The following is a 21,613-nucleotide window of genomic DNA, read 5'->3' as shown; positions in this document are numbered from 1 at the left end:
CAGACACGTGATAAGATGTTGAACAATACCCACCATCAGGGAAATATAAATCAAAAGTACAATGAGATACCACCTCATACCTATCAGAATGGCTAAAATTAACAATTCAGAAAACAGATGTTGGTGAGGATATGGAGGAATGGGAGCCCTCTTAACACTGTTGGTGGGGATGCAAACGGGTGCAGCCACTCTGGAAAACAGTGTAGAGATTCCTCAAAAAATTAAAAATAGGACTACCCTAGGACCCAGAAACTGCACTACTAAGTATTTGTCCAAAGGACACAAAAATGCTGATTCAAAGGGGCACATGCACCCCAGTGTTTATAGCAGCATTATCAACAATAACCAAATTATGGAAAGAGCCCAAATGTCCGTGGAATGGAATATTACTCAGTGATCAAAAAGAATGAACCGCCATTTGCAACAACATGGATGGAAGTAGAGTGTGTTATGTTAAGCAAAACAAGTCAGTCAGACAAAAAAATAAGTATCATATGATTTAATTCCTATGTGGAATTTAGGAAACAAGATAGGTTGACATAGGGGAAGGGAAGGAAATATAAGATAAAAAGAGAGAGGGAGGCAAACCATAAGAATCTTAAATACAGAGAACAAACTGAGGGTTGCTGGAGGGGTGTTGGGTGAGGGGATGGGCTAAATGGGTGATGGACATTAAGGAGGGTACTTGGGATGAGCACTGGGTGTTATATCTAAGTGATGAATCATTAAATTCTACTCCTGAAATCATTATTACATTATATGTTAACTAACTTGGGATTTAAATAAAATTTTTATAAAAGGATGATTAGTTATAACAACATTGCTGTAAGGAGATACTGTCTAGTAAAAGGTAAAGGGAACTTTAAAGAACATAAGTGTAGCAGACACAAGGAGCAGTCATTATCCCTAGGGCTGAGATGGAGCAGCTAATGAACTTCCCCACCCCACAGGCCTTACCGAACAGCAGAGAAGTCATCATGGGGCTGAGCTCGCAGAACTTGTGAAACTCTCCAGAAACTTGCACTCTCTGCCACTGTGGGAGGCTGATTATAGGGAACTGTCTTGCCAGAGGCACTTCACTAGCAGACCAATCACAGGTGGTTTTAGAAGAAGCTTCTGGCTACTGTGTTCTGGCCACCATGAATGACTAGAAGCAAGTGCTAGAGGAGCAGACTGGACCACAGGACAGGGCACCACATGATGGCAGCACTGGTGAAGCCATGTGTGCTATATGAGCCACATCCTGAAGTCATTTGCATGCAGAAGACTGCCAGATGAGCACATGGGAACCAAGAGGGAAAGCCCCTTCCTGCAAGGTCTCTAGAATGCCTTCTACTGACCAACTTTAACATCATGCCTCTCAGCACAGAAAAAAAAATTTAAAGGATCCAGATATATTTACAAAGAGCAGGCAATGAAGAGTAAGTTTGGAGCAGAGAAGCAATAAATTGGATAGCTGACACAGAACACAATGTATTTGTTCATTTTTCTCCTGGTGGGAATTTAAAATGTTTTCTATCTTTTGCTCCTATAAACATGTCTCCAGATGCAAATATACAAATATACAGAAACATCTTTTCGGACAGCATCTATTTATAAATGAAATGTCTGGGTTGTAAAATGTGTACATTTTCAATTTTTACTGTGAAACTGTTTGAAGTGGTTTTATTTGCCTATGTTCCCAATGGCAAAGTGATCACATTACACAAGAGAATAGAAATAAGAAAGATTGGCAGGTTAGAGAAATACAAAGAATTTAGTGTTATTAGAATCCAAGGAGTGTGTCTATATGCTTAGCATCAGATCATGTTAGGCTTGGGAAGATACACTAAGGACTGTTACTATTTTCTTGTTTAAAAAGGAAAGCTACCTGAGTGGCTCAGTTGGTTGAGCATATGACTTTGGCTCAGGTCATCATCTCGTAGTTTGTAAGTTCAAGCCCCACATCAGGCTCACTGCTGTCAGTACAGAGCCTGCTTCAGATTTTCTGCCCCCTTTCTCTGCCCCTCCCCTACTTTCACTCTCTCAAAAATAAATAAAACCTTTCTAAAAAAGCCATATAGTAATGTTAAACAGGGGAGATATATGTTAAGATTTACATTTTAGGAAGCATTCTGGCCTAGGTATAGGTGGATTGGAAGAGCACTAACACAGCAAGAGATCACAACCTGAACTATTTCTCATTACACTTATGCCATGTAGACCTTCACCCTCAGAATAGACAAGACTTCCCTCTTATCTTTCACATTTCATCTCTTCTGCAAAGATTTCCAGCATGTTCACCCATTCCCTGCTACCTTTACCTCTACCAGTCCTTAGGGACAAGTCTTGATCATTACCATGGCTATGGTCCCTCTACCAGGATGCAGTCTGCTGCAACCACGCATTTGTGAATCGTCAGTAGTGGGCATAGGGACCTATGTCTGAGAGATGATGTGTCTGGCAAATAGTGGGGCTGGAAAGTGCTGTACTCAGCACTAGGATTTCAGCAATGCCTTGTCATGGGATTTGATTGAACATACTAAGGCTTTTATTGATGTCAGGGATACACAGTCAGACCAATACTGTAGGTGATGCCTAGGCCTTGGGACAAGGTGAACACCACCATTCTAAAAAGTGAATAAAAACCCACATAGTCTGAAAGTTATGTGAACTTTCAGTCAAGTTGTAAACGTGCAGTAAGCATCCACCCAAAACATTTTGTGTAGTTGCATGTCTTAAAAACATATTTTGGCTAATAACACATTTAATGTAAATGTCATTAACTGGAGGTTGTACAGGGACAGAAGCACAGCTTTGTGAGACAGATTACTGGGTTCAAACTCTGCTTCTTTCACTTGGAATATGACTATGGCCAAATTATTAAAGCTCTCTTAAGTTTCTTAATCTGTAAAATGGGTGTTAAAAATATTTTATAGGGTTGCTGTAAGGATTAAAAGAGCTGGTACATGCAAAGCACTTAGAACAATGCCCAGCATATAATTAGTAATCAATACATGTTTAATATTGTCATTGGAGTAGTAGAGTATTTCTTAATATGGTAAGGAACATCACTTTTTTTTTCTTCTTTCTTCTGGACAATGATACAGTTGAATTAGAAGATACCTCTTCTAGCTTCCATGCCTAAAATTCTGAATTATTATTTATTCTTTTATATGCATCTTATAATTTGCTTATTGTTTATTTATACCTAGTATAGCTGTAAGGTGTGTTTCACAAAATTGCAGTTACATATTTCTTGTTGAGTATGATTTAAGAATGAGGTGAGGGGCGCCTGGGTGGCTTGGTCAGTTAAGTATCCGACTCTTGATCTCAGCTCATGTGTTGAACTCACAGTCATGAGTTCAAGCCCCATATTGGGCTCTATGCTGGGTGTGGAGCCTACTAAAAAAAAGTGTTCTTTTAAAAAATAATTAAGAGGTGTCTGGGTGGCTCAGTCGGTTAAGTGTCTGAGTTCGCCCCGTGTTGAGTGGTTTCAAGCCCTGCGTCGGGCTCTGTGCTGACAGCCAGCTCAGAGCCTGGAGCCTGCTTCAGATTCTGTGTCTTCCTCTCTCTGTGACCCTCCTCTGCTCATGGTGTCTCTCTCTCTGTCTCTCAGAAATAAATAAAACATTTAAAATTAATTAATTAATTAATTTAAATGAGGTGAATTAACTAACTTTGTGCAAAAGAAATATACCAAATAAATTTTACATTGATCTGGATATTTAATAATGACAAAGTAATATCATTTACCAAGTTATAATGGCATGAAACGATAAAGATGCTATTTACATTTTGGACAGCAATTTCATGACCATACTAAGGCCAATTTTCACTGGTTTATAAAATTGGAAAGACAACGCATCAACTTTAAAAATAAACTGTGTTCTTATGGACTTCCTCAGTGAAGACCTTTGTTTCTCATTTATCTCCTGGGACAATCTCAGAACCATAATGGATTTCATTAGGAGAAGGAAGAGGAGAAGGAAGTATGCATAAGGAGGCATAGAATGGTTGTATAGCTCAAAAGTAAACTATCAAAATGGAATCATATATATAGAAAAATAAGTCAATATGTATACTAAAGTTACTTTTTTAGTCTCAGGGATAGTACTGTATATCTCCACCTTACACTATGGTTATATTGATTCGTAGGTTTAATGCCTTATATATTCATCTGATATGAAATTTTATAAAGCATACATGCTTTGGAAAACTGGAAAGATTATTTTTTTAAATACAATTTATCACCAAATTGGCTTCCATACAGCACCCACTGCTCATCCCAAGTGCCTTCCTCAGTGCCCATCACCCATTTCCCCTCTCCATCACCCCCACTACTCTCAGTTTGTTCTCTGTATTTAAAAGTCCCTTATGGTTTGCCTCCCTCCCTCTCTGTTTGTAACTAGTTTTTTCCCCTTCCCTTCCCCAATGGTCTTCTAAGTTTCTCAAGTTCCACATATGAATGAAAACATATGATATCTGTTTTTCTCTGACTGACTTATTTCACTTAGCATAATACCCTCCAGTTCCATCCACATTGCTGCAAATGGCATGATTTCATTCTTATTGCCAAGTAGTATTCCATTGTATATATAAACCACATCTACTTTGTCCATTCATCAGCTGATGGACATTTAGGCTCTTTCCATACTTGGGCTATTGTTGAAAGCGCTGATGATATAAACATTGGGGTGTGCATGCCATTATGCATCAGCACTACTAGGAATTTACCCAAGGGATACAGGAGTGCTGGAAAGGTTATTGAAAAGTCCAAAAGAGGTGGAATTCCATCTCTGATTATTAGGGCCTATTACTATGATTTCTCACATTTCAATTCATACACTATCCACTACATTTACTTGAGTAAATCAAATCCTTCTGGGCATTTCAGTAAATACTTTGGGGCTAATGGGGTGCCTGGGTGGCTCAGTCAGTTAAGCTTCTGACCTCAGCTCAGGTCATGATCTTCTGATTCATGGATTAGGGCCCGGCAGCAGGCTCTGTGTTGACAGCTCAGACCTGGAGCCTGCTGTGGATTCTGTCTCTCTCTCTCTCTGCCCCTCCCCAACTTGTGCTCTGTCTGTCTGTCTCGCTCTCTCTCAAAAATAAATAAATATTAATAAAATAATAATTTGGGACTATTAATAAAGAAATCAAATTCAGTGCTGATCAGTAAAATTTTCAACTAATTTAAATTCAATTTGTATTCAATCCAAAAAATAGATTTTAATAAATTAATTTAAATTCAGTTCAATTTATATTCAATTCAAAATATATTTGAATGCCAAAATAGACTGAGATGAAGTAAGCAGTGACATATGGAGAATACAACCATAAAAGAGTGTGGTTTACTATCCAGATGGATTAGATCTACTAAACTTAAAAATTGGGAAAAAAAATCTCAAAGTAAATGATCTGTAAACCAAATGAAAACAGCATCCTGGGAAATATATTTGCAATGAATGTAACAAAGTGTTACCATAACTAACTTAAAGGCTCTTTTAAATCAGTAAGTTGAGGTGCACTTGTGTGGCTAAGTCAGTTAAGCACTTCAGCTTAGATCACAACCTCACGGTTCCTGAGTTCAAACCCCACGTGCTCTGTGCTGACAGCTCAGAGCCCGGAACCTGCTTCTGATTCTGTGTCTCCCTCTCTCTCTGCCCCTCCCCCACTCAGTCTCTCTCTTTCTCTCTCTCTCTCTCTCTCAAAAATAAATAACAATTAAAAAAAATAATACTAAATAAATATATCAGTAAATTGAGTATTAATAATTAATCTTCACGTTTCTCCCTGAGGGTGTGTGTGTATGTATATATCTTTGTGTGTGTTTAGATTAAGAGAGAAAATGAAATAAAAGAATAAGGATAAGAAAGTAAATCCAAGGCTCAAAGTAGTGGGATTTGCATACCTAAACAGTGGAAGTCTTAACCTCTACCCTTCTTGAAGTTCAGCCACAACCTTAAGATTAAAATACATCTATTATTCAGAAGGAAACAAAGAGGTCAATAAAATGGCAAGTTTACATGGAGTTAAGAGGATTACTGACACACCTCTCAACACCCATTTCATCACAAATGCTTTGACTCTTTGGGCATCTGGGTGGATCGGTTGGTTAATCCTCTGACTTTGACTCATGTCATAATATCATGACCTATAGGTTCAAGCTGGGCTTGTGTTGGGCTCTGCGCTGACAGCTCAGAACCTGAAGCCTGCTTTGGCCTCTCTCTGCCCCTCCCTTGCTTGTGCTCTTTCTCTCTCAAAAATAAATAAACTTTTAAAAATGTTTTGAGTCTTTCTTGTTTTCCGTAGTAATAGTTGTAGATATGCTTCAGAACAGTTCATTAGCCCAATACAAACTTATGATCTATAAATTTGTTTTGCTCAGTGATTTGGGAATTTGTCTAAAGCACTACACAACTAATTTGTACTTCAGAATTCTGATTGATCCAGTGATCTTATGCCTTTTTTTACAGTTCTGTACCTATAACTCAGTCCCCAAACGTGGTTCTGCTGTTGAGTAGTAGTTATCTTCAAAGTCATTCAGACCGTTCTTTGCTTTGTAACAAAGTATTTTTGACTTTAAAAAAGCTCACAAACAGCAAAAAATGTAGTTCTTTGTAATAAAACATACATACCAAATGCATATAAACCTCTCCAATCTAAAGGACACATTTCTGACAGAACTCACAGCTATTTATTTGTGTCAGAGAATACTTATTTTTAATTGCCTTTTAAGGAAAACGTCCTCCAAATTAAAAAAAAAAAAAGGATTTGGGGTGCCTGGGTGGCTATGTCAATGGAGCATCAACCTTGGCTCATGGGTCAGCACAGAGCCAGCTTCAGATCCTGTCTCCCTCTCTCCCTGCCCACCCCGCTACGTGATCTCTCTCAAAAATGAATAAACATTAAAAAAAAAAAAAAAAGATGATCAACATAGAGAATTCTGGTGGAGCACAGAGGATGTTTAGGGCAGTGACACTACTCTGTATGATACCATAATGATGAATACATTTTATTATAAATGTCCAAACCCATAGAATGTACAATACCAAGAGTGAACTCTTGAGTAAATCATGGACTATGGGTAACAAGGATGTGTCATTGCAGGTTCATCAGTTGTAACAAATGCACAGCTCTGGTGAGGGATGTTGATAGCGGGGGTAAGTTATGTATGTGTAGGGGCAGGGAGTATATGGAAATCTCTGCACCTTCCCCTCAGTTTTTCTGTGAACCTAAAGTTGCTCTAAAAAGTAGTTTATTTTAAAAAAAGATTCATGCCAGAGTCCTATTTTAGTTTGATTTTAGGTTTAGAACAGTCACTGAAAAGCATATGTGAAGTCAACCTATGTAGGCTTGAAAACATAAAATCAAATAACATTGACAAACAGAGCTAATTCTCTACCACCAGCTGGTGTTTGTTGATGTTTCCTTTTGGATTAACGGATTATGTAAATCCAGGCAAACAGACTTGAACTTGTGTTTACAGTTACAATAACCTAATATTCTATTAAGAGTATAATACAATATCTTAAGTGTCTCGTCTTTGGAAATTCCACAAAAAAAAAATATGAACAATTAAATTCAGTCCTCCACATTCTCCAGAAAATAAAGACCCTCACTGTGATCATTAGGATCCCCGGTTACAGTCACCAGTGAGTTCTGTCTTAAAAAACAACAAGCCTGGCTAATTGACTTTTCCTAAAAAATTACCATCATGATAACATTGATAATGCTTTTATCTTATGTTCTTGTTAAATGGGGCACCTAGGTGGCTCAGCCAGTTAAGCACCTGACTCCTGATTTCAGCTCAGGTCATGAACTCAGAGTCGCAGATTTTTTGGCAGGCTCAGTGTTGGCCACAGCAGGGAACTCCAGCTTTTTTGATCAATGTTTTTGTTTTTTGGAGGGGTTCTTTCCACATAAAGTTGAGGGGGAAAGAAAGTCAGAAGTTAGTCAGCTGCTCTTTGTTTTCTTCTTCTGTTGTACACAGATTTCTCTTTCTTCTTTTTTATTAAGTTTATTGATTAAATTAATTAATGTAATTTAATGTGAGATCATGACCTGAGCCGAAGTTGGACACTTATCTGACTGAGCCACCTGGGCGCCCCTATCTTATTTTATTTTTAAGTTTATTTATTTATTTTGTGAGAAAGACAGAGAAAGAGAGGGCAGGGGAGGGGCAAAGAGAAAGAGAGAGAGAATCCCAAATGGGCTCTGCACTGTCAGCACAGAGCCGGATGTGGGGCTCAAACTTACAAACCCCAACATGACGACCTGAGCCAAAATCAAGAATTGGACACTTAACCAACTGAGCCACCAAGGAACTCCCCAATTTGATAATTTAAAAAAAAATTAATGTTTATTTATTTTTGAAAGAGAGAGAGAGAGAGAGGCAGAGAGAAAGAGGGAGACACAGAATGTGAAGTAGGCTCCAGGCTCTCAGATGTTAGCACAGAGCCTGATAAAGGGTTTGAACTCATCAATCATGAGATCGTGACCTGAGCCATAGTTGGATGCTTACCCGACTGAGCCACTCAGGTGCCCCTGAGAATTTTATTTTTTTGCTTTTTAAAACTTTATTTCAACATACTATGCTTACAGAAATACACTCATATTGGTTAATAGAATAAATTTAACTTATCCTCTACAATTTGGACCAAAAACTTGGTACATGGTTTAAGTGTTAAAAAAAAACAAAAAACAAGGATTTGCAATCTGGTTTATTTTTTATCTATTACAAAAGATCCTCCCATCAAATGCTGCTAAAGCAGGCAGCAAAAACTTGAAATATTAGCCTTTTAGTTTGTCTAGGAAAAATAACATGTATTGCACTGTAAAAGTTTATAAAAGGTGATTTTTATTTAAATTTTTACTTTTAAAATTTCTAGCAAGTTTAGATTATTTTCATATGTTTATTATAGGGCTAATCTCCCAAGCATTAGATAACTTAGTGAGACAACCCATAGGCAAGCATTGGTGATTTGTTAAACTGTGGTAGGCATCAACAAAATACAGGCAGTATGGCACCTCTGTTAAAAATAATTTTCTACAGGGGCACCTGGGTGTCTCAGTTGTTTGGGCGTCTGACTTCAGCTCAGGTCATGATCTCACCTCTGTGAGTTTGACCCCTGCATCAGGCTCTGTGCTGACAACTCAGAGCCTGGAGTCTGCTTCAGATTCTGTGTCTCCCTCTCTCTCTGTCCCTTCCCCGCTTATGCTCTATCTCTCTCAAATGAATAAACATTAAAAAAATTTTTTTAAATAATAATAATTTTCTATAGCATGCACAGCATGGTAACTAAAGTTAATAATACTGTATTGCATATTTGTAAGTTGGGGAGAGAGATCTTAAAAGTTCTCATCATAAGACAAAAATTATGTAACTATGTATAGTGATGGACATTAACAAGACATTGCAGTGATCATTTTGCAATATATACAAATAACAAATCATGTTGTAACAGTTGAAACTAAGACAGTATTATATGTCAATTATCCCTCGATTAAAATATAAATTTCTGGGGACACCTGGGTAGTTCAGTCTGTTCAGTGTCTGACTCTTGATGTCGGCTCAGGTCATGATCTTGTAGTCATGAGCTAGAGCCCTATGTGGGACTCCATGCCGAGCGTGGAGCCTGCTTGGGATTCTCTCTGTCCCTCTCTCTCTACCCCTCCCCCACTCATGCTCTTGCTCTCTCTCTTAAAATAAATAAATAAACATTTAAAAAATGTGTTGTCAGTCAAAAAGAATGAAATCTTGCCATTTGAAATGACATGGATGGAGCTAGAATGTATTACACTAAGCAAAGTCAGAGAAAGACAAAATACTACATGATTTCACTCATATGTGGGATTTAAGAAACAAAACAAATGAACAAAGGGGAAGGAAAAATAAAGAGAGAGAGAGAGGTGGGGGTGGGAAGTAGATCATAAGAGATAGAGAACAAACTGAGGGTTGCTTGAGGGAGGTGGGAGGGGATGGGCTAGATAAGTGATGGGCATTAAGGAGGGCACTTGTTGTGATGAGCACTGTGTGATGTATGTAAATGATGAATCACACTGAATTCTACACCTGAAACCAATTTTACCATACATGCTAACTATTAAGAATTTAAATAAAAACTTGAAAAGAAAAAAAAGTTGTGAGGTCAAAGCTTATAGAATGAAAAACCATTTAATGAAGTAATTGCTTTGGTTAAAATGTCTTTTTGAACAACTTGTGCAAGTTCAAAACAAGTCCAGGTTTTGTTAGGGCATTAGTTCTCAAGAGTTGTTTTCTTTATGCTGTAAAATCTGATTAGCCATTTTTATACCTTTCTGTGTTACCTGATCAGCCATTTCCGATTCTTTCTAAAGAAAATAGCCAATCTCAAGAAGTAGGCGTGGCTTTAGGTGACCTGGACCATATAAAAAGCACAGCTGTCCTGAGAGGACTTCTTCTCTGGGGTTAGACTGGCTCACTTTGTAGCTGCCAGGCTTCAGAGAGCAGAGAGTTCCCGCTGGCCCTGATAGCGCCCAGCCTTCCAGAGCTTCTAGACCTTCTAGAGGTGAGACCACTCAGTAGACTCTGGTAAGTACGGAGTTTACAGTGAATATCTTCATTCCTACTTTCTCTTCTACAAATACTTTCAAGTTGGCTGTTGTCCTGCTTGGGTCTTGTCCAAACAAACAGCTTTCGTAGTTATTTTAAATGACATCAATATTTAAAAGATCTGTGTAACTAGAGCATTTGTAATATAATAATATTTGCTACATTAGGTTGATTATTTTTATTCCTTTTTTATTTGAAAAAACTTTTTAATGTTTATTTTTGAGACAGAGAGAGACAGAGTGTGAGTTGGGGGAAGGGCAGAGAGAGAAGGAGACACAGAATCTGAGCAGGCTTCAAGCTCTAAGCTGTCAGCACAGAGCCTGATGTGGGGCTTGAACTCATGAACTACAAGATCAGGACATGAGCCAAAGCCGGATGCTTAGCTGATTATTTTTTACTCTTTTACCTTATGTGTTACTAAACTTTTTTATGTCTTAGAGATTTATGCAGTTTTTATGCAATTTTGGAACTTGTAAACACCTGAAATATTCAGCATAATGTATGTATGTAATAGTCTTTATACCCATCAACATGAAAGTTTAGTGTGCTGAGTTAATTAGAAACCCCTTGTTGTAAAAGTCCTATTTGCTCTCCTAAAACCTTCAGTTTGCAGACCAGATTTAAAGGGTTCTAACCAACTGGTAAGGACTCCCAAGAAATGGCATTGGTCACCATGGGGAAATACCAAAAATGAAGATGAATTGATCGTGTTTCTCTTAACTGCATCTCTGTATTTTCTAGTGCAGAAAGGAAATCCCAATGCTTATTCTCTTCTTAATTTGTTAAAAAAAAAAAAAGATTAATTGTTGCTGATTAGCACTGTGACTTGAACATTAACCAGCTCAAGATGTGAAGATGCTCTGATGATTTGAACTGACTCTGGGAAAATTATTTTTCAAACCAGAAATAAAAGATAATTTTTACACTTTATTTCCTTTTTAAAAAAATTCTTAATGTTTATTTATTTTTGTGGGAGAAGGAGCCAGAGTGTGAGCAGGAGAGGGGTAGAGAGGGAGGGAGACAGAATCTAAAGCAGGCTCCAGGCTCTGAGCTATCAGCACAGAGCCTGATGCAGGGCTCAAAATCATGAACTGCGAGATCATGACCTGAGCTGAAGTTGGCCGCTTAACCAACTGAGCCACCCAGGTGCCCCTACACTTTACTTCCTGAAAGGAGGAGTTTTGCTATTAAAGTTAGCACAAATTCAGCTGATTACAGTTGCAGGAGTCAAAGTTGAAGGTAACATGGATTAAATTAAACAAACTTAGGATAAACAAAGTGTCCGGATTCGGCTTTGGCTCAGGTCATGATCTCGCAGTTCCTGGGTTCAAGCCCCACGTCGGGCTCTGTGCTGACAGCTAGCCCAGAGCCTGGAGCCAGTCTTGGATTCCGTGTCTCTCTCTCTCTGACCCTCCCCTGCTCACACTGTCTCTCCTTCTCTCTCAGAAATTAAAAAAACAACATTAAAAATTTTTTAAATTAAACAAACTTAAATGAAACCTTATCCATTTTATTTGTCTTTAGAAAAGTACACCAGTTAGTTTGGAGACAGAATGCATGGAGGCTGTTAGCATGGAGATGAAGTGTCTGTATATGCTTGTGTGCCTGTTACAGTAATGGAGTCATGGAGAGAGAAACACATGCACAGAGAGAGAAAGAGGGAGAGATTGAGATTCTATATGGGCTTCTGCACCAATGAGCTAAGAAATGTAACCCTGGAATCATCCTAACTTTCACCCCTTGTCCCAGTCTTTAATGGGCAGTAGTTGAGCTCTGATTGAGAACACTGTCTATTTGACATTTATTTATTTTTGAGAGACAGAGCAAGACAGATAGTGAGTGGGGGAGGGGCAGAGCGAGAGTGGGGGAACACAGAATCTGAGGCAGGCTCCAGGCTCTGAGCTGTCAGCACAGAGCCTGACGTGGGGCTCAAACTCACAGACTTCAAGATCATGACCTGAGCCAAAGTCTGATGCTTAACCAACTGAGCCACCCAGGCGCCCCAAGAACACTGTCGATTTGAAATTAAAAGGTGGTAAAGACACTTTTATCCCATTTTCTCATTTGTAGCATAGCATAAACCCAACCTATGTTTACCATGCCTCTGTTTGTCCTGGGGTTAAATTAATAGGTAGATTAGATAGAGCTCAAGCAGACAAGCTTTTGTCTAAGGGCTTCCCCCTCCATCCCCCGCCCCCCTCCCCCAATCAGGACAGAAGAATGACCTTCTCTCTCTCTCTCTCTCTCTCTCTCTCTCTCTTTCTTTAAAAAAAAAGTGCAGAAATATGGATTTGGACACCTTGCAAGCCTTGCAGAATGAACTCATCTGCTCCATTTGTATGAATTACTACATAGACCCAGTCACCATTGACTGTGGGCACAGCTTTTGCCGTCCCTGTCTGCACCTCTGCTGGGAGGAAGCCCAGACCCTAATGTCTTGTCCTGAGTGCAGGGGAATTTCACAGAAGACAGACTTCAAAACCAATATTACACTTAAGAGGCTGGCATCCCTCGCCAGACGGGCCAGACCTTACCACGTCGACAGCTGCAAGGAGCAAATCTGTGTGATACACAAGGAAGCAAAGGGGCTCTTCTGTGAGACTGACAAGAGCCTGCTTTGCGGGCCCTGCTCTGCATCACCGGAGCATGTCTCTCATGACCACAGTCTGGTACAGTGGGCTGCTGAGGAATACAGGGTAAGTGATGGCTCTAGAGCAAGCTGAACTCTTACAGACTTCTAAGCCAGGAAGAAAGGCGGGGAAAATGACCATGAGGTTGATGTGAGTACAGATAGTGAAGGTGGTGATTTTTTCAATATAAATACCAAGATGTAAGTACATACTTGCAATGCTATTGGCCAATTTTGATGCCATATCATAGCTACGGTGAGCCTTTAGCAAGGGAAATTTCCTTAGAAACATTGTCCAAATCTGTGTGTTCGATGTAATTGTGGGGCAAGTGGCTACTTCTAGGAACATTGGCTTCGGATACAAGCTTGACACCTTCACGGCCAGGTTAGGTAAAAATCTGAATGTCAGTTTCTCAGAAAACGGTAGTATCTATAGATACCCTCAAATCTTTATCACGTCTATCACCTCTGATATCATAAATATTGGAATCAAATTAGATAATGCGGAAAAATCTGGCAGCTCCATACGAACCCAAGTTTACTGTTTTCTCAGACACTGACTTTTCCCATTGATAAGGGGATGAAATCTATAATACCATCTTCTGTGTTGCTAAAGCTCATGGTTATTTTGCAGGAGAAACTTCTGAAGAGAATGGGCTCTTTATGGAACATGACTCAAGAAATACAAAATGATCTGAGTCAAGAAACTAGCAAAATCCAGTCATTTGAAGTAAGAATGAAAATGTTCTGTTTTTATGTAGGCTGACATAATGGTGGTTTAGACTTTTGGCTACATTTAAGCTGCCAGTTAAAGGATCATTTTTTTCCAGGAAAAAGTAATGGTTTCAAATGATATATCAGTAATCACAGATATACTGTGATTGGCTTCTAGCCAATAACAGCTAGTGCAAAGAATGCTAGTATATGGGATACCCAGGGAATGGGTGGTATACCTAGTCCAGCCCTGCAGGTTTGGATAAAGCCTCTCAGACACTGAGTTTAAGAAAACATTGCAACGGGGCACCTGGTGACTCAGCTGGCTAAGTGTCCAACTTTTCTTTTTTTAATATTTATTTACTTAAGAGAGAGAGAAAGACAGAGCACGAGCTGGGGAGGGGCAAAGGGAGAGGGAGACACAGAATCTGAATCAGGCTCCAGGCTCTGAGCGGTCAGCACAGAGCCTGGCATGGGGCTAGAACTCACGAATCATGAGATCATGGCCTGGTCCAAAGTCAGATGCTCAACCCACTGAGCCACCCTGGTGCCCCAAGCATCCAACTCCTGATTTTAGCTCAGGTCATAATCTCATGGTTTGTAAGATTGAGCCCTGCATCAGAATCTAGGCTGACGGCACAGAGCCTGCTTGGGATTTTCTCCCTCTCTCTCTCTCTCTCTCTCTGCCCCTCCCCTGCTCATAAGTGCACTTTCTCTCTGTTTCTCTTTCTCTTTTTTTTTTTAAATTTTTTTAATGTTTTATTTATTTCTAGGAGAGAGAGAGAGAGAGAGAGAGAGACAGCGTGAGCAGGGGAGGGTCAGAGAGAGGGAGTCACAGACTCTGAAACAGGCTCCAGGCTCTGAGCTGCAGTCAGCACAGAGCCCGACGCGGGGCTCGAACCCACGAACCGCGAGATCATGACCTAAGCGAAAGTCGGACGCTTAACCGACTAAGCCACCCAGGCGCCCCTGTTTCTCTTTCTCTTAAAATAAGTAACAAACTTTAAAAAAAGAAAACATTGCAATAAATTTGGCTGTGAAGAAGAGGAGAGGCATAGGGTAGCACTGAAGAGAAAAGTAGAGAATTTAATTTAAAGATCTGTAAAGCATGGTGTATATATAAATATCTTTAAACATTTAGAAAAATCAGGCATAGGAACAAAGGAAAAGGAAGTTCAGGTAAGAGAGGAAATAAGTGATGGAGCAGCACAGCAAGAGGGTCTGGGACCCCTTAGCGGGCTTGATGTGAACAGGGAAGGAGTCTAAGAACATAGAGAAACGGTGAACAGAAAAGATTAGCAAATACTCCAGACATTTGGAGATGTGAGGCACAAAGTTTGTCAAGTACTTTCTCGATAACACTGAGGAAATAGTATTTGAAGGTTGAGGTTTTCTGTTGAGAGCAAGTCTTTGTAACCATTTACACATACCATCTCCTCAGGAATATGTGCTCTTAAGGAAAGTCATGATCAGGGCACAGTATCAGAAGATGCGACTATTTCTCTGTGAGGAGGAGCAACTCCATCTGGAGACACTGGAGAGAGAGGCAAAGGAGATTTTCCAACAACTCAAGGAAAGTGAATTCAGAATGACCCAACAGAAAGAAAGCTTGAAAAAAGTGTACAGAGAGCTGATGGGGATGTGCCACAAGCCTGACCTGGAGCTCCTCCAGGTGAGCAGGGAGGGTCCATCCTCAGAGCCAGGAATCCTTTTGTGGGCAACGCTGCCATGATGTAGAAATGCTAACCGCATACACCATTGCTCTCAGCCAGCTGGTGATGCTCATTGACTCCCATCATTCCATTTGTCCAGCCATTTATTTCCTCATATCTTGCTCATCTTTGGGTGATTTTTTTCTCTTCTAGTAGTTAACCTAGGGCAAAATTATTGCTGTGTAATCAGGAGTACTAATCACACGGATAAATGATCCAAAATCAGAAAAACCCTGTAACCAGAGGAAGGCTAGCTTTGTTGGAGTAATTCTCAATGTATGTTCCCCTAATCCATTGCCACTCTGGTTCCCCTGCCCCCAGAAATAACTTGCTGAAGACACTGAGATTTTGCCGTATGCCCAGGCAAGAATTGTAGAATGTGGCAATCAGTTTTAATGCACTCTATAACCTTTTTTTAAATGTAATTTCTCTACTTTGCTTTAGTTGTCGTAAATGATCAGATCTCTTCTTGCGAATAAGACTGGGCTCTGAGCGACAGTGGAAACCTAGATGGTGTTGCACAGCCTCTTTCTGACCTCCTTCTTTCCTTAGTATATCCTGAGGAAGCCTGTCATGGTTTAGTTTAGGTTCTATTATTAAGGTAGTCTCTGATTGTTGCTTAGAAGGGAATAAGAGAAAAAATACATTATTTAAACAAACAAACAAGAATACTGGAGAAGAAGCAAAAGAACAAGACTCTCATGATTAATATCACTTTTTGTTTTTTTCCTTGTAGGACTTGGGAAGCGTATTGAAAAGGTGAGTTTCCACCATTGACTTCTGATTGTTGAGCAAGTCTCTTGTTCTTATTGATAAAGTAGATGGACATGTTTTGAGCTCTTAGCATCATTCTCTGTGACCACTTTTGTTGTTGTTGTGTTATTGTTAAAGCTTATTTATTTTTAAGAGAGAGAGAGCACACAAGCAGGCAAGGGACAGAGAGAGAAGGGGGAGAGAGAGAATCCCAAGCAGGCTCCACATTGTCAGCTGAGAGCCCAATGTGGGGCTCGATGCCACAATCTGTGAGATGGGCGAACTGAGTGGAAACCAAGAATCAGACGCTTAACCAAGTGAGCCCCCCAGGCGCCCCTCTGTGGCAACTTTGTATTTCTTTTAAAAGAAGCCTGAAGACCTTCTGCTCCTTAGTCTGTTTCCTCCTTGTGTGGACGAATTCAAATATACTTAAAAACCATGTGACATTCTGGGCTCTGTTCCACTCACTGCTCCCAAATCCTCTCTAGACTCACCACAATAAAACTTACTGAAGGAATTTTTTAAGGCATAACAGAAGGGGTTCCTACCCTAGAGGGTTGGAGGTGAAAAAGATAAGAAAGAAGGAGATTCCCCAAGAATGGAAAGGAGAGGGGTGTGATTTTGTTCCCAGCTGTAGTAATGACCTCGCCTATTCCATCATAACACACCCCACGGTAGTCAGGGCCTCACAGGAAATGGCTTCCTGGTGCCCACTGAGGGGGTGGACCCTCAGGACTAGGGCTGCCAGGCTGAATATAGATTCTCTGGCTGGACAGAAAAGAACAAAGCTGTCTGACTCAGTGGGCTCTCCCCTTTTAGACACTGAATATATCATTAGTCACTACTTGCAGAGTAAAATGCCAAAGGCTTTGCCTGAACTTTGTGCTCTCTGTAAGACCCCAGGATCTTTGCTTTACCTGAGGTGGAATAAAAGGAGGGAATTATCCTTAGTAATTTTAGAAATGGAATAATATCTGAAAAGAATGGAGAAGTTGGAGTTTGATATAATCTAAATTCAGAAAAAAAGGTAAAGTAATGTTTCTCCTGCCCCCAAGAGCATATAATACAACGTATACCTAACAAATCAAAATGGGAGAATTCCGATGAAAACTCTTAGATTAAACATTGCTACTTTTGTAACAGTAGTGCGATTGACCTTTGGCCCAAAAGTATAACTGATGTTATTCCTTAAAGGACTGAATTGTTACCGATGCAGAAGCCGCAGCCCATAATTCCAGAGCTTACTAGTCATAGCATCACAGGAATCCTGGATATACTGAACAACTTCAGAGGTAAGAATCAGCCCTTTGACAATCAGGCCTCAATTTCTTTAGTGGTTCTTGGGGATGATTCTCTTTTCTCTTTTAATTTTCTTTTTCTGACATGAAGGTAGTATACGACTTTCCAAAGTTATTCTCTTTTCTCTCTAAATAGTCATATTACAATGATCAAGACTAAATTTGCCAACTTATACTTTACTGTAAATGCAAATCAAGATATATATTTTTAGTTGTATCTAACACAAACAGAGCAAGAGGAGAGCAATCAGGTTGGTCATGTAGTTACGAAGAGATAGAATATTTAGTTCTCAGAGTAACAATCAATATGTATGCTTATTCAGTTTACTCCAGTCTTGAAAGTTTAAATATGGCATTGGTAGTTTTTGTTGCATATTCTAAGTACATTTGTCATGGATGGTACAAAAAACATTTATTACTTATAAAATCAGAAAGCTTTGACAGAGAAAGACCAAAATTCTCATTGGCAGAATAATGTTAATGTTGTCAGAGCAATCTCAAAGCCACTGAAAGGCAAGGGATGGGTGAACAGGGCTGAAACATAGTGGGCCAACACCAGAAAGTAGGTCTAGACAGCAGAGGGCTAAAATTGGGATTCGACTAAATCCAGGCGCTGAACAGATCATGTAAAGCCAGAACACTCTTTTCAGAAACTTCTAAATTAGGCATATGTAAATTTCTATCAAATTGTTGACATTTGAAAATGTCACAGCTACCAGGTATATGCCAGTCAGTAACCACATAGTAGCTAAGTGCTATTTATTTATTAAATAGTATTAAAGACAAATAACACAGGAAGAGTTTTCTGAAGTAAAGAAAAAAAAAATAGGTGTGGCCTGAAATAAATTATCCAGCCTGACATTAAATAAATGCTTCACACAGTTCACAGTATATCTGGCTGTTTTTCCTTTTTCTGTATGATTTGAAGGGTTTCTGTGTGCTATAGAGACAGTCACAACTCTTGCTCTTCATAGAAAAGCCATCTGAACTCTCTTTACTCTCTTTGTTTTGTATTTCCTTGAAGGAAGGGAAATGAAGAGGTCATTGGAAGGTAGAAAATCTTTGCCCCTCAGTATATGGAAATACCATTCGCTGACCTCATTTTTGTCTCTCTTTGCAGTGGATAATGTGCTCAGTCAGGAAGCCACCTGTTGGGTGTCTGAGACTGCTGGAAGTGTGATGCTTGGAGCCACCCATCCTGGTGTGTCCAGAGAGCCTGAGAGAGTGGCGAGCTTTGCAAGATGGGGACCTCAGGTCTTCACCTCTGGTAAACATTACTGGGAGGTGGATGTCACATGCTCCCCAAATTGGGTCCTGGGAGTCTGTAAAGATTCCTTGACCAGTGATATTGATATCATGAGTGATCCTGAGGCAGCATTTCTGCTGTTTTCTTTGAAGATAAACAATCATTATAGTCTCTCCACCAACTCCCCGCCTTTAATTCAGTACGTGAAAAGGCCTCTGGGTCAGATTGGAGTATTTCTGGATTACGACAATGGAACTGTGAACTTCTATGATGTTTGCAAAAGTTCCCTCATATACAGTTTCCTTCCTTCCACCTTCTCTTTCCCTTTAAAGCCTTTCCTTTGCTTTGGTTCCCTCTGAAAAATCAAGTTTTATGAGCATTTATTTGATGAACTCCTGTCTCTGAGGAAATTCCTGTCATGAAACCTTTTCATGTAAAGCAACAGGATAATACGGGTCTTCAATCACACTGTGACTTAAGGGAACAGGACCCTTGTAGGTTTATAAAATGGCATAACTTTACTGAATGTACAAATTTGTGTATTAAATTTTCTTTTAATAAAAATTGTTTATTTTGGAGCATTTTCTGGAATATAATCAATGCGTTTTCTTCTTTCTTTAATAACATTGTTAGTAAGATGAAATTTACATATGGTAAAAGTCATTCCTCTAAAGTACATACGTAATTCAGAGGCATCTAGGTGGCTCAGTCGGTTAAGCGTCCAACTCTTGATTTCGGTTCAGGTCTTAATCTAATGGTTTGTGAAATCGAGGCCCGCACAGGGCTTCATGCTGACAATGCAAAGACTGCTTGGGGTTCTCTCTCTCTTCATCTCTGTCTGCCCCTTCCCCCTCTCTTTTGCTTTCAAAAATAAAAAAATATATGAAGTACATATTTCAGTCGTTTTTAGTAATATCCAAAGAGTTGTGCAACTATCCTAATGATTCAATCTCAGGACATTTCCATCACCCCCAAAAGAAATAAATACCCATTAATATTTCCTCCCTATTCACCCTCTTATCCCTTGTCAACCCCAACTCTCCTTGCAGTCTGTATGGATTCGTCTATCATATACATTTCATACAAATTCTGTCCCACACAACATGCGGCTTTTTGTATTTGTGTTTTTGTACTTTGTAAACATTTGCATAATGTTTTCAAGCCTCATCTGCATTGTGAGCAATGTGTTTTACTTGCATATTTGAACCAGACCGGGGTAGAAGAAATGAAGTGGTATATATCTCAGCTTAGGAAACGAAAGGAGTGAGGCTTAGTCTTCTCTTCAAGGCTGACCTAGTTGGATAGATCCAAGTATCTGATAAACATTATCATTTCTCTAAACCCTAGTCATTCATCATATCTTGACTGAAGCAAGAGCTTTTTAAGGAAGTCCTTCTGACTCCACAGACCAGCGTACGTAGTTTCTCTTATTCAATACCCTCTAAGCATATAACAATACCGTATTATAATTATCAACAAACTTTCATCAAATTGGTAGATACTTATTAGATTGAAACTTATTAGAATGATACTTATTAGATGGAAAATTCTAAGAGAGTAGGGGCAGTATTTGTCTCATTCACAGCTCTATTCCCAGTATTCAGTGAAGTACTTAGAACATAAAATGCAATAAATATGACAAGTGTAAATGAGTAAATAAATGAGCAAAAGAGTTAAGTATACAAATATTATTTCAGCATGATACATAGTTTTCCAAAATACAGCTAACATAATAGGACAGAAAATACTAATGGGTAATGTCAACAACAGACAAGATATAGATTAATTTCCAGATTCATAGACTAAGAAAAGTCCATTATTTTAAGGTGTGAAATAACTACAGCGTAATTTTATCTTGTAGTGTTGATTTTGAGATTTCCCCAGGATAATCAATATAATCTAGTAGAAGATGAAGACCCTACATAAAGTGATAAAGTGATAGGGAAACAGGATTATTTCTTTATCTGGTCACATTTTTTATGTGGCAGGAATTTTTATTCTTTTATAAACAAAAAGTAAAAATGACAGAGAAGAAAATGTGGAAAGAAAATGATATTATAAAACACATAGACTAACACTTCATTTATTTCTGGGCTGGATTTAGAAGACATGTAGAAAGGTAACTTCATTCTTGGATTCAAGACAAAAACAAATGAGGATTGGGACAGAGATCAGATTGTTTTTGCTGAATTAAGAGACTCCTAATAAAACATCTTAGTTGGGAGGCCTTGTTAAAATGTGAGATGTAGCTTTTTCTCTCTTTAAAAAATGTTTTTAATATTTATTTATTTTTGAGAGAGAGAGAGAGCAAAAGAGGGACAGAGATAGCTCAAACTCACGAACCATGAGATCATGACCTGAATTGAAGTCAGACACTTAACCGACTGAGCCACCCAGGCATCTGTCTCTCTCTTTTTTTTTTTTTAATGTTTTTTTTATTTTTTTCTAGGAGAGAGAGAGAGACAGCGTGAACAGGGGAGGGTCAGAGAGAGAGGGAGTCACAGACCGAAACAGGCTCCAGGCTCCGAGCTGGCAGTCAGCACAGAGCCCGACGCGGGGCTCGAACCCACGAACCTCGAGATCATGACCTAAGCGAAAGTCGGACGCTTAACCGACTAAGCCACCCAGGCGCCCCGGCGTCTGTCTCTTTTTAATGAAGTATAGCTGACACACAAATTACATTAG

General features: G+C 39.3%; 2 protein-coding genes across 2 annotated transcripts in view; both read left to right on the top strand.

The window, feature by feature from the left end:
- FOLH1B (folate hydrolase 1B) overlaps positions 1-21,415 on the top strand; it is an 80,973-nt gene extending 59,558 nt beyond the window's left edge. Inside the window, exon 19 of the mRNA XM_039253688.1 lies at positions 21,378-21,415. Within this exon, the coding sequence (XP_039109619.1) occupies positions 21,378-21,399 (22 nt within the window). The 3' untranslated portion in view covers positions 21,400-21,415. The remainder of the gene's footprint in view (positions 1-21,377) is intronic.
- Positions 12,862-19,287, top strand: LOC120246247 (tripartite motif-containing protein 64-like). The gene is made up of 6 exons (XM_039253691.1): positions 12,862-13,272; positions 13,840-13,935; positions 15,361-15,591; positions 16,368-16,390; positions 17,579-17,676; positions 18,803-19,287. The coding sequence occupies exons 1-6, from the start codon at positions 12,862-12,864 to the stop codon at positions 19,285-19,287; spliced, it is 1,344 nt and encodes a 447-aa protein (XP_039109622.1).
- Positions 21,416-21,613: the final 198 nt, after the last annotated feature.

This window comes from Hyaena hyaena, unplaced genomic scaffold (genome assembly GCF_003009895.1).
Source record: "Hyaena hyaena isolate Hyena2069 unplaced genomic scaffold, ASM300989v1 scaffold_462, whole genome shotgun sequence".
NCBI classification, from domain to species: Eukaryota; Metazoa; Chordata; class Mammalia; order Carnivora; family Hyaenidae; genus Hyaena; species Hyaena hyaena.
The sequence above is the reverse complement of the archived record's forward strand: the minus strand, read 5'-3'. Positions and strand labels throughout refer to the sequence as shown.